A 13,152-nucleotide genomic window follows, 5' to 3' on the forward strand; every position below is an offset into this window, starting at 1 on the left:
AACTATTTGTGAGAAAAAAAGATAAAAGATAGATGGGCTGTTATAAAGGAAATACTCTGAAGGTTCCATTCAGGCTTTGTCTCCTCATCTGTTAAATGCGATTAATACCTACATAACTTGGTTATGAAGATTCAATAAGGAAACATCAGAAAAGCACCTAGAACGGTGGCTAGTACAGAAGTATTCGGTAAACAGCGATCCCTGTCCATCCCTTCTAAATGGGCCGTGGGAAAACAATTCTTAACCTCACAGGGTCTCCTCCCCTTTCCATTCCCCGTCACAGCAGTGGAGATCGTAAAGATGCTTCTCCCATGTCTCTTCTCTCCTTCCCTTCTTCCAAGGAAGAGGCAGTGAGTCCCCGTGTATTCGGAAGCTCGTGCCTCCTAGGACAGCCCAGTCCCCGGGTTGCTAAGGTGGGGGTGGTGGGTGGAGAGCTGCGGCTTTGGCCTGCGCAGAGCGGCGGGGAGGCGACCCGGAGACGATGGGGAGGCGGGCGCAGTCGACCCAAGGGTGGAGAAGGGGGAAGGCGAAGGACGCGCGTTCCCGGGCTCGTGACCGCCGGCGGCTCCAGGAACCGGCACCCAGACAGCCCAGGAGAGATGGCAGGCTGCAGGGACCCGCGCGTCGTAGACACCCTCCACCTGCTGCTGCTGGTGGCCGTCCTACCCCTGGCAGTCAGTGGGGTCCGTCGGGGCGCGGTAGATTGGACCCAGGAGAAGGTGAGGGGCTGCTGCTGCGCGATTGTATCTGGGCGGCACTCTCGCGTGCGGGGACTCAGTCCCGCGACCCCCACCTGTGCAGGATGAGAAGCGGGCAGAGCCGAGGTCCCCCAACCCTGCGCCCAGAGGAGTTGGGGCTCTGCGTGCTCGCCAGGGTGCCTGGCTGGCCGCCGGGAGGCTTTGGAGATGCCTTGGGAGCTGGGTGATGTCACCGGGCTGTGCTCTGCTGCGGTCTGATGCTGGTACTGATAGGCACACGAAGTGTGACTTGCCTGCAGTGGCGGAGCAGGGAGGTGAGGGCGCAGCACCGGCGCATCCGCCAGCTCAGGAGACGCGGGGGCTGGGTCTCGGCGCTCCAGGCGGCGTAGGTGCCGGGCGTGCCTGGGGGTGTGCCACCGCTCCCTCGCCGCGCCGCCGTATCCCGGGACGCCCTCCCGGTGTTGAAGTTTCCAGGCACGGACGTGTGTGTCGGTCTGTTTTAGATTTTTAAGCGGATCAGAGCCGAAAGGAGGAGATTACTTGGAGACCCACTTTACTTTAAAATGGTTTGGTTTTTTTTTTCGTTAAAAGTAAAATACAGTTGTTAAAGAAATGTATAAAATTGTAGGTGGAGATTTCATGTAATGAACTTAAGATAAAAGGGATTTGCAAGCTCCCTCTGTGTGAAGTAAATAGGTTCACAGTTATTTCCATTTCTTGTGTAACAGTTTTGAAAAACTGTTACACAAGAAATGTGTAAAACTGCTAGGGACTTAAGCAAAGGTTGGTATACTTTCAAAGATACTAAGAAAAGCAGCAAAGTAAAGGGACAGAGAATGAGATGGCTGGATGGCATCATTGACTCGATGGACGTGAGTCTGAGTGAACTTCGGGAGTTGGTGATGGACAGGGAGGCCTGGCGTGCCGCTATTCATGGGGTCGCGGAGAGTCCGACAGGACTGAGCGACTGAACTGAACTGAACTGAACTGAAAGGGATATGACCTTTGACAGCGTTGTTGAACAGATCTCTTAAATGCTTGTGGTCTGCCAGTACTGACTTATAGGGCTCAGGGCGAATGCACGCAAGGCCTTCTCCGGGCTCACCTGTGGGTCCTGGCCTGCCACAGGCTATAGATATCAACAGTCCACTTCAGCTTTCTGGGTGATACTTATAGCTTCACCATTCAAGGACCACAAGGGTGCTCCACTTACATAAGGACATCACTAGCCACAGGGAACCTGGGGACGATGAGGGCAATCGACTCACAAATAACTTCATTATAAGAAAAGCTTCCCATGAGAATTCAATAGGACTAATATCCATTGATGAACATAGAGTTGCAGACTTCCGTCTTCTCCTTCCTACCAGAAATTGGGAAGGGGCATTAACTACCAGAATGTGGAGCCACACCAAATGTGTCTTTATGATCTGTGGAAATGGATGGGAATAAGTGAGGTGGGGACAGAAGGAGCTGTTCTGAGGGGTCATTTACAGGCAGGAGGTATTTGTGGGTGTGAGAAGGTGCTGGATTCTTTCAGTCTTTTAAACTAATGAGACTCTAGCTTTTGAGAAATGTCTTTTAAAGCCCGAATCTCTTTTATATTTAAGAAGCTTCTAACCGCTGTTCTATTTGTTTCCTTTCAAGATGTGCAAGCAAATGATGCAAATGACAAAGTCAGCCACAACAATGCCTGATTTCTGGTCCCCCACCCCCTTACCCTCTAAGGCTTTAATATCTGCTGCTGCTAAGTCGCTTCAGTCATGTCCGACTCTGTGCGACCCCAGAGATGGCAGCCCACCAGGCTCCCCCAGCCCTGGGATTCTCCAGGCAAGAACACTGGAGTGGGTTGCCATTTCCTTCTCCAATGCATGAAAGTGAAAAGTGAAAGTGAAGTCGCTCAGTCCTGTCTGACTCTTAGCGACCCCATGGACTGCAGCCTACCAGGCTCCTCCATCCATGGGATTTTCCAGGCAAGAGTACTGGAGTGGGGTGCCATTTCCTTCTCCGTTAATAAGATCTACCAGGTGTCAAGTACAATTGGCAGCCTGGGAAATGAATTAATCCACACTAAAATTCATGCCTTCCTGCTCTGCATGATATTTAGCTATTTTAATCATGTAGGGTGTGCCCTTGGCACACTGGTCTGCCAAAAGGTGAGGTGTGGTAATGGAAGTACTGATTGTGAAATCCATTTTCTTTGCTTTGAAATAAAGGCGTGTCTTTTCCAATGGGATCTAGTATGTAAAAACAGTTCAACCCTACTTTCTGGTTGTGTTTAGAAGACTGCGATTTGTTTGAAACCTGTAAACAATTTTTCCATAGAAGTCATATTATAAGTTATTTGATTCACAGGTGGGCTCACTGGTATATATTTAGGGGCATTGGCATCTGGGTATCAGACTTCTGTATATAAGCATCTGACTTGAACCTTGCAGTGCCCTCATAGTGAGAAGGATATATTCGTCCCCAATTTACAGATGAGGAACCTTGACTACCATTACAGCGGCGAATTGAAGAGTCCTTGTCTTTCCTTAATTCAACCATGCCTTTATTATTGGATGTTTAGGTGGTTTCCAAACTTTCTTTATCATAAAGCTGGGACCCAGTGTATTTTACTTGATAGATTTCCCCTTTGTTATGAACAAAAGTAAAAAAGAAAACTTTAAGTCATATGAAGGATGGAGGAACCTTGTACAGAAGAGTTGGCTTCACCTAGGAGTCCTCCTCTAGGATTGTTCTGGAGGAGAATTACTGCTCTCACCAGAATTTCACGTTTTTCCGCTTCTGGTGCCACATATATTCTAAAACCCCATTAGGTTCCCCTCCTCTGTGGTTCTAAAATTCTTGGCCATCTATCCCTCTGCTCATCATCATTCTTGTGAGTCATAAAGCAGCAATGGAGACTCCATTGGCAGGGGCAGAGGGCCAGTGGTAGTCTGCATGTTGGTGGTAGAAGGAGAAAGAAAATGTGCTGTTTTTGAGCTTCTCGCATCTGGCCGGGAAGTACTATGACATCCATTATGCAGATACAGGAGCTTTTCCTAGTCACAGCTAGCAAGTGAGGATCTGGGATTTGACCCTAAATTGTTGTTTTTAAAACCAATACAATATTGTAAAGTAAAAATAAATAAATAAATAAATAAAACCTGCACTGCTTCACTTTTAGATAGAGGGCTGCTGGCATTAAAGAAGGTAGGACTTTATCATATTCACTTCTCAACTGTTCCACAACTTCATTTGTCATATCAGTGGCATCTGACCCAGAAGGAGTTCTGTAAATGGTTGAATTTGGAGTAGACACAGGTGTTAATCTGAGCGCTGTCTGGGAGATGCTCATATTGGATGGAAACTAGATTTGATTTGGCTGTGCTTCTGTAATGTTCTCCCTTTCATTCAATGGTGTGGGACCTCAAATCCATCTGCAAGCCGGGCCAGTTCTGCAAATTATGTAATTAAAACCCTCTTTGGGCAGGCACCGTGTGATTAGTCCAGAGGAGATGCTGAAAGAGACCTGGTTCACACTTTTGCAGCTGAAATATTCTTGTCACCCAAAGCAGACTTATTGTCCTTTCTGCCTGGATGGAAAGACAAGGCAGGGGCTGTAATAGAGACTCACTCCTCTGAGAATGCCTGTACCAATGGAAAATTGTCTATGTGCCTTTTAACTGAAATAAACCTAGAGTGGTTTGGGGTTGACATTTAACATTGAGCTCAACACAGTTTTACCTCATTCATTTACTGTCTTTGTGCCCAATTTGCACTTTATTTCCAGGTTTCTTCTCTACTGCTTCCTCTCAGCTGCACATAGATTTTTATATTTATTGAGTTCTGAGAGTCAGCCTCCGTAAAAATCAAACAAATGCTGTTTAGGTTGGAAAAGTCAAATGGTTCTGCATTCAGGGCTTTAATGAATAGAAAAGCTTAGGCAATTAACCGATTATGACTGTTTCCCCTTCTCTAGCAGAAGGCAATGGCACCCCACTCCAGTACTCTTGCCTGGAAAATCCCATGAATGGAGGAGCCTGGAAGGCTGCAGTCCATGGGGTCGCTGAGGGTCGGACATGACTGAGCGACTTCACTTTCACTTTTCACTCTCATGCATTGGAGAAGGAAATGGCAACCCACTCCATGTGTTCTTGCCTGCAGAATCCCAGGGACGGGGGAGCCTGGTGGGCTGCCGTCTATGGGGTCACACAGAGTCGGACACGACTGAAGTGACTTAGCATAGCATAGCATAGCTTTTGATCTCTGTGATTTCACAGGGGCATCTTTACTCCCAGAGAGGCAGGGAGGGGGAGGGCTCTTTACCGAAGTATGTTCATTTAATGCGTAAGCCCAGGAGACTGAGGATCAACACAGGTAAGTTTCTGTATTCAGGAGCACCGATAGGCTTATCTAATGAGCTTACCCTTTACTTATCCATTAAGTATTGTTTGGTGTTGTTTGTCAACCATGTTTCATTCACAGTATCTGTAACAGGTAGTGATGCTAGAGGATTATTTTGTTCCTGTTTTTTCCTTAAATCTCTTAAGAACTCTTTTTAAGCCTCCATAAATCACCTATTTACTTATTTCCCTTCTTCCTCATAGTCCTTATTTCCCAACATCTTGGGGCTCATGGGAGTTTCCTTGGGCTCCTGTTTGGCTCATGAATTGTTGGGCTGCAACTTGCAAGCCTGTGAACCTTGTAGTTGCCCAGTTTCGGGGCCAAAGAAAGAGCCTGGAGATGGTGACAGAGACAATCAGTGATTTATTGAACAGAGGATCTTACATGCCCAAAACAAAGGATCCTGGAGCAACACTCCACCCTGTTGAGCAAGCGGGCAAGCCATGGCAGCAATCTATATGTAAATCGCCCATTTAAATATCAACTTGATTTCCATTCACTGTGGACATGGAGTCAAGGACCACAGTGACCAGATAGGGTCTGGGATGGATGGAGTAATAAACAGTAAATGAAAAGGAGCCCTTGGCCAGACAGCCTTTGACACAACAGTTCTTGATTGTCACAGTGACTTTCCCAGGCCAGCTCTCAACTCTAAACATCACAAGCATCGACTCTCAGAAACTCAAAAAGAACAAAGTCTACCAACATTGAACTACAGCACTTCCTGGCCCTCTGTAGCAGGCAGCCGCTTGTCTTTCCTGGCTCTATAATCTCTGTTCATTCAACTGACTTGGTATATATGATGGGAAACTTCCCATTTTACTTTATTATCATGTACATACCGTCTTAGTGTAGTTTTAGAAAGACAGTTCACTTGTTGATTCCGTATTTAATGAGTTAATCCAATTATTATTGAGTGTGCCACGTGAGCCAGGTGCTGTGTGGTTCTGGGGAGAGCATGGAAAGTAAGAAAGATAGTTCCTGTCCTCTTGGAGTTGACATCTTGCATGAAATTAGACATTAAATAAATAGACACACAAGGCCTCTACACTCCAACCTGAAGTAAGCAGGAGTTAGCTAGGTGAAGAGGAAGTGGAAAGTCTTCAAGGGTAGAAGGCACCACAATGCAAATGCCCCAAGAAGCCTGAGCCTCACTGCCTTGGGTCCTGAAGAATGCCAGGGAGACTGAAGCATGGTGAGTTGGTCTGAGTGGTCCTGCACGGGGCTTGTGGGGCAGCAGGAGAGATCAGAGGCTCTTGTTGTCTGTGTTAAGTAATAATTAACCGCGTGAGTTTTCCAACTTCTTGCCTCCATTCTCTTCTTTTCGCTTCTCACATTTCTATGGTTTTATCTTTTAGCTCCCTCTTTCTTCTCAACGTGCTGTTTGAGAGTTAACAGGAAGACTTAGATCTGAGGTACCAGGGACTTTAAAGGCTGCAGCAACAAATTTAGCAAGGAAATATATTTTTAAATGTATGATCAGTAAATAAACACAAACCTTAAGATGTTCAGAAGCAGCATCAATAGACAGTGTTGTGCGCTGAAAGTCACAGATAATGCAGGGAGGCAGAGCATGGGATTGGGAAATGACACCACCATGATCCTTTCTCGAACTTACCTGTAACTCTCCTACAACCTTGGGAAAATCAGCTAGTCTCTCTGACTCAGTTTCCACTGACAGCAAAGAGATTGGATTATAATCATCTCTAAGTGACCTTTCCAGCTCAGAATTTTATACCTCTTCAGTGTCTGATAGACAGTAATAGAACTAATAATACTTACCAAATGTTTACTGAGGTAGTTTACATGAGTTAGCTCACTTAGTTATAATTACCCTGGGAAGTAGATGTTATTACTTCCCTTTTACAGATGAGGATGTTAAGTCATAATGAGGTCAAGTAACCTAGCCAGAGTTATAGATAGTAAATGGTGAGGAGTTGAGTTGAGAGGCCAAGTTGAAGTGGGTTGCCTGGACCCACAGCCCCCTATCTTTGTGTGATAATAGCTGAGAGTGCCACTGAGACATAGTGAAGTATAAGTATAATAAGCGTTAGACAATAAAGTGAAGTCGCTCAGTCGTGTGCGACTCTTTGTGATCCCATGGACTGTAGTCTTCCAGGCTTCTCTGTCCATGGGATTTTCCAGGCAAGAATACTGGAGTGGGTTGCCATTTCCTTCTCCAATTAGACAATAAGTATGCTCTAATTCCACAGTTTCTCATGGAGTGAAAACACCCATGTGATAACCTGCACATAATCAATTTATACTGGTTTTGGAAAAAGCCATAAAATAGAGAGGGCTCCCATGAGCTCTGTTTTGATTTCCAAAAAATTTATGTTACCTTCATCATTCCCCTCAGAGAAGAAATCATATCAAGAACTCACTTCCCTATGGGAAGGAGTAACACTTTCTGTCATTGAATGCCTGATGAACATGTAATGAATGAATAATTCATCATTACTGGAATTATAAGAAAATTCAGCATGTGTAAAGTAGTATCCAGAATACAAATTTGAATGTTATGCTTGTTCAGCTGCTTAAATTAAGGTTCACTTAATTAATATATGTGTATCAAAGAGTGTGAGCATTAATGGAATATTAAAATAATTTTAACTGAAGACAAAAAACGTACTATTTAGTGGATTGTAGAAGCATCAATCTCTGACTGAAAAGAATTGCAGCAATCATCTGGTTAGAGCTATTCAATAGAAATATATAATGCAAAGCACATACGTAATTTAAAATTTTCTAGTAGCTCTATTAAAAAAGTAAAAGACAATAGGTTAAATTAACACTATTTAACTCAATATATCAAATTTTTTCATTTCAAATTTTAATCACTATAAAAATTCTTAGTGAGCTATTTTGCATGTTTTTTCATACGAAGTCTTCAAAATTCAATATGTGTATTATACATAAAGCACACTTCCACCTGACTCTCTACATTTCAAGAGCTTAATAGTACATGTGGCTCCTGGCTACCATATTAGACAATGCAGATTTAGGTCAAATTCCTTTATTAGTATTTTAGGGAAATGAGAATTTAAGTGACCTGGCCAAGGTCATACAACCTGTAAATGGCAGCAAAAACTTTGAATCTAGCTCCTCTCACCCCAAGAGTATGCTTATTCCATAACATCACACTGGCTTTTATAGAACAATTATGCTAACAGAGTATATTGTTTTGTTGGCTGTAGTTTTTGCAATATTGAGTTTTCTTAAGACCAGGATATCAACAATTGTTATTTGTAAACCTTAGTTTTACAAAGTAATTGTAGCAAAATTATTAAAAGTTACACAGCTACAAGTGTTAAGCATTAATTCTCAGATTCAAAGCATTATCTTAATTCTGTTTTAAAAACAAGCTGCCAAAACAGTTGAACTTGTAGATCTGAGGGGCCAATTTTAAAGTTGAGTAGTTTAATTTACTTGGAGAAGGCAATGGCACCCTACTCCAGTACTCTTGCCTGGAAAATCCCGTGGATGGAGGAGCCTGGTAGGCTACAGTCCATGGGGTTGTGAAGAGTTGGACACAACTGAGCAACTTCACTTTCCCTTTTCACTTTTATTCACTGGAGAAGGAAATGGCAACCCACTCCAGTGTTCTTGCCTGGAGAATCCCAGGGGCGGCGGAGCCTGGTTGGCTGCTATCTGTGGGGTCGCAGATGATTTAGCAGCAGTAGCAGCAGTTTAATTTACTGTTATAATGTAAGAGCTATCCCTTTATTTTGAAGTTCAAAGCAAATATTTTACAATTGCAAATGCTTCAGGATAAATCTTAAATATGTTATGAAATGATGTAAATATTAATGTTTATTTATTTCTCAGAATTATCACCAACCAGCCCTTTTGAATGTATCATCTCTTCGGCAAGTTGCAGAAGGCACCAGTATTTCTGAAATGTGGCAAAATGACTTACGACCATTGCTGATAGAGCGATATCCTGGATCGCCTGGAAGCTTTGCTGCTCGCCAGGTGAGAAACAGCACACTAATCTGAAGGTTGTCCAACACGTTCTGTTCCCATGAGAGATGATGCTATGCTAAAAATTCTGAGTTGTCTAATATTCAGATCTGTCATCTCATCTTATTAACTAAAATAAGCATCCTAGAAAAGCAGACAACTAAGAGTAAATATCTATTCTGAATTAAGAGATGCATGTTAACCTAAATCAATTTATATATGAATTCTCTGTCTGGGAGGGCCAAAATCAGACAGGGTACTAGGTACCCAACTCTTGATTTTTTCTATAACACACCCCCAGGCACCCAACCAAGTTTTCTTGAACCTTAAACACCCAATCTCAACAGACTTGGACATTTCTTTCTTAACAGTTCTGGGTCAAGAGTGAGTTATGGTCTTAACAGGCCTTTATTCCCCTTTTGAAATTGTATTTTACCTGGAGGGAGAGTTAAGACCAGTGATAAACTACTTTCTCAAGTACAGTGCTTCTCAAGCTTCTGACTCTGACACATGGCAAATATATATATATATACTACATTTTATACACAAAAACATAGAGTTAACTAATAAAAAACCTTCTTAAAAAATACTCCTATTACATGCAATCTGTTGATGTTGTTCAGTAGCTAAGTCGTGTCCGACTCTTTGTGACCCCTTGGACTGCAGTAGGCCAGGCTTCCCTGTTCTTTACTATCTCCTGGAGCTTGCTCAAACTCATGTCCATTGAGTTAGTGTTGCCATCCAACCACTTTGTTCTCTGTCGTCTGCTTCTTCTCCTGCTTTCAATCTTTCCCAGCATCAGGGTCTTTTCTAATGAATCAGCTCTTTGCATCAGGTGGCTAAAGTATTGGAGCTTCATCTTTAGCATCAGTCCTTCTAATGAGTATTCAGGATTGATTTCCTTTAGGATTAACTGGTTTGATTTCCTTGCAGTCCAAGGACTCTCAAGAGTCTTCTCCAACACCATAGTTCAAAAGCATCAATTCTTTGGCGCTCAGCCTTCTTTATTCTCCAACTCTCACACCCATACATGACTACTGGAAAAACCATAGCTTTGACTACATGGACCTTTGTTAGTAATGTCTCTGCTTTTTAATATGCTGTCTAGGTTGGTCATAGCTTTTCTTCCAATGAGCAAGCATCTTTTAATTTCATGGCTGCAGTCACCATCTGCAGTGATTTTAGAGCCCAAGAAAATAAAAGTCTGTCACTGTGTCAATTGTTTCCCCATCTATTTGCCATGAAGTGATGGGACCAGATGCTATGATCTTAGTTTTTTTAATGTTGAGTTTTAAGCCAGCTTTTTCACTCTCCTCTTTCACCTTCATCAAGAGGCTCTTTAGTTCCTCTGATTTTAATTTTATTTTACTAGTTTTCTTTTTACTCTAGTCATGAACCACTAATCTGATTTCAAGACCCACTGATTTTTGCACTGTAGTTTGGAAGACACTGCTATGGAGGGTGGATTAGGCCTTAAGAGGGACTAAACCTGAATGTCTCTCTGACTCCTAAGTGTCTATCCTCTTCAGCAATCTGAAACCCCAGCTCTGAATGCCTGTGTTTTCAAGGTAGCCCCATTTTTAGGGGCAGCTTGGGAAGGAATGGGGAGAGGCTGGCCTCTCTGAGAGTAGCCCACTTGCGTAACTCTTCCAGCAAACCCCTTGGCACTCCACTGCAGTGACAAAGTGATACCCGCAAGGCCCAGCAGCACAGCTGGTGGGCTCTTCCTCTCTATCCAATATATGACTTCTGCCTCTCAAGGTGAGCCCAGATGCATTGTCTGTTGCCCCATTAGCCTCTTGTCTTCCATCCAAACAGCTCTTGCTTTCCTTAAGGTGGAGGAGACCCAAAGATGACATTAGTTTCTTCTAAGCTCTAGGCAGAGAGAGGAGTAATGCTGATGATGGAAGACTTTTATCCAGGGCTTTTTCCAGCTCTGTCAGGCACTTGATGGAAAACTTTGCTTGAATAATCTCATTCAGTTCACACGGCAGTGCCACCTTTTTGGGGACAATTATTCTCCCAGTGCTACAGATTTTAAAAGGCTGAGGTATGCAATTTAACTTGCTCATGGTTATACATGTTGTAGAGATGAGGCTGGAACCTGCACTGGGATCTACTTGACTTCTCCATCCAAGCCCTGGAGAGCGGTGGCTGGGCGAGCCTAGCTCTGTGGTGTGTGCTCACGCATGAGTCCAGCTCTGTGTCTTCTCAGGCCCCAGTTGGAGAGCAAGGCACATACCACTCATTTCAATGATCTCCCCTGGGCCTCATCGCTCAAGCATTTTCCAGAAAAGTTCAGGGCACTGACTGGGTCTTTGCAAAATCTTCAGTTCTTCATTTGAAAAAATCTATGTCTGTAATGCTCACCCATCTCCACTTTTTCACTTCCCCATAGCATTTGCTCAGAAGGCCAAATATATATCCGCAAAATGTATATGCACACTTTAGACCTGAGGTTTCTGGCTGTGTCCTCTAAAAAGCAATAAAGACAACAAAATATTGCTATTTTGATCTTTCTCTAGCTCCAGGAGTATAGATTGCAGAAATAATATACATAGATTCTGTTGTGATTTTAAAACTACATATTCATTTAAAAGTTTTACAGAATTCATAATAACATCTCCCAATGCAGGTGGGGGTGGAGGCAAGTGAGAAATTTATTGACAGTATTTTGGAATGTGCCGGGAACTGTTGCTGGATTCCCTACATATGGTTGGCTGACATAGCAGCAGTGCTGACAGAATGGTTGTGTTAGAAATCTCACTTAAGACATTCAGTTTTATAATTTGGGGAGAAGAAAATTACCATGAATTTTAGGAAAGCTGCCCCCCCAAAATGTGGAAGATAAAGAATTCCCTCTTTTGAATATGCAACAGATGATACTGAGATATTAGGGGGGAAATGCACTAATGACTTTAATTTTACTATTAGTACCTTTTGCTCTGAACTAAATTTAGATAAGAATGGTGGAAAATTATTTTTTCTCCTGAGGCACTTTTGAGAACCCAGTCAGATGTTTTATAATTTATAGAGTTTCAGGGTCACAACTAAAGAACACTTTAAAAATCTAAAAAAAAATGTAGACTTGGTATAAAATTGATTAGTGAATTAACTTTTATCAGTTATCAATAAAGACGTATATTGCTATGAATTCCCTTTCAGGGGATAATATGGGAGCAATATCCCATAGTCTTCATTTTTATTGTCTCTGATCAGTGGGTCTAATGCTGCCTCTTGGATTTTTAGAATATATTTATTTGAGAAGATACTTTATTTGTAAATAACACTTTGAAGGTATTAAATTTTGGAGGATTCCAGTGATTTCTAGCTGAGAGAGGAATAAAAAATGAATTAAAAAGTCAAGATGATAAAGTCTCACTGAGGAGCAAGCCAAAAACTGTCTAGAAGCATGCTAGAAATTTGGTGGTTAAAATCCCCTGTAGATGTCCAATGTATCTGAGTAGCTGAAGCTGGGCTTCTTCAGTGGAAAGTATGTGTATCCGTGAATGGAGGACCCTGGGTTGAAAGCCTGAGGGACTAGTACATGGTCCACCCAAGAGGGAGGAAGTGCCTGGAGTCCCCAGTGGCAGCATCCAGGCAATATTTGCAGACTTATTGCAAATAGCACAGAATCTACTTCTTCCAAACAAATCTGGTCTGCTAATGACAATGTTTCTCAGACCTTGGAAATGAGAATGTAAGTTTAATTAACTTGACCCAGGATCATTCACCAATGTTACCTAAAATCCCCCACGGGCCTTCCTCCCCAGGAAACAGGAAGCAGAATGTCATGTTTACTTTTATTTTTCTCTTCCTTGCTCTCTCTCCACCCCCAGTCTTGGCCTCTCTTTGTCTCTTTCTCCTTGTCTCCCCCTCCATCTTCATATGCTTTTCTTTCTCTCTTCACTCAGTCTCACTCTCTCTCTGTCTTCATCTTTCTGTGTCTTTATCCATCTCCCTGTCTCTTTTCTTCTCTCTCCATTTAAAAAGATAGATGTATAGAAATCCGTCTGTATTATAAATTACATTTTAGCATGCCTGGTAGGCTGAGGCTCCTGCAACCTGGAGTTTGGGAAGCATAGCTGCTTTAGACGCCCTC

The 13,152-nt window shown here is 42.9% G+C and overlaps 1 protein-coding gene across 1 annotated transcript in view; it reads left to right on the top strand.

Annotated features, from left to right (window-relative positions):
* Positions 1-476: 476 nt before the first annotated feature.
* The window catches only part of QPCT (glutaminyl-peptide cyclotransferase), a 30,133-nt gene continuing 17,457 nt past the window's right edge, over positions 477-13,152 (top strand). The window contains exons 1-2 of the mRNA XM_006056834.4: positions 477-719; positions 8,916-9,062. Of these exons, the coding sequence (XP_006056896.1) occupies positions 600-719; positions 8,916-9,062 (267 nt within the window). The 5' untranslated portion in view covers positions 477-599. The remainder of the gene's footprint in view (positions 720-8,915; positions 9,063-13,152) is intronic.

This window comes from Bubalus bubalis, chromosome 12 (assembly GCF_019923935.1).
Source record: "Bubalus bubalis isolate 160015118507 breed Murrah chromosome 12, NDDB_SH_1, whole genome shotgun sequence".
NCBI classification, from domain to species: domain Eukaryota; kingdom Metazoa; phylum Chordata; class Mammalia; order Artiodactyla; family Bovidae; genus Bubalus; species Bubalus bubalis.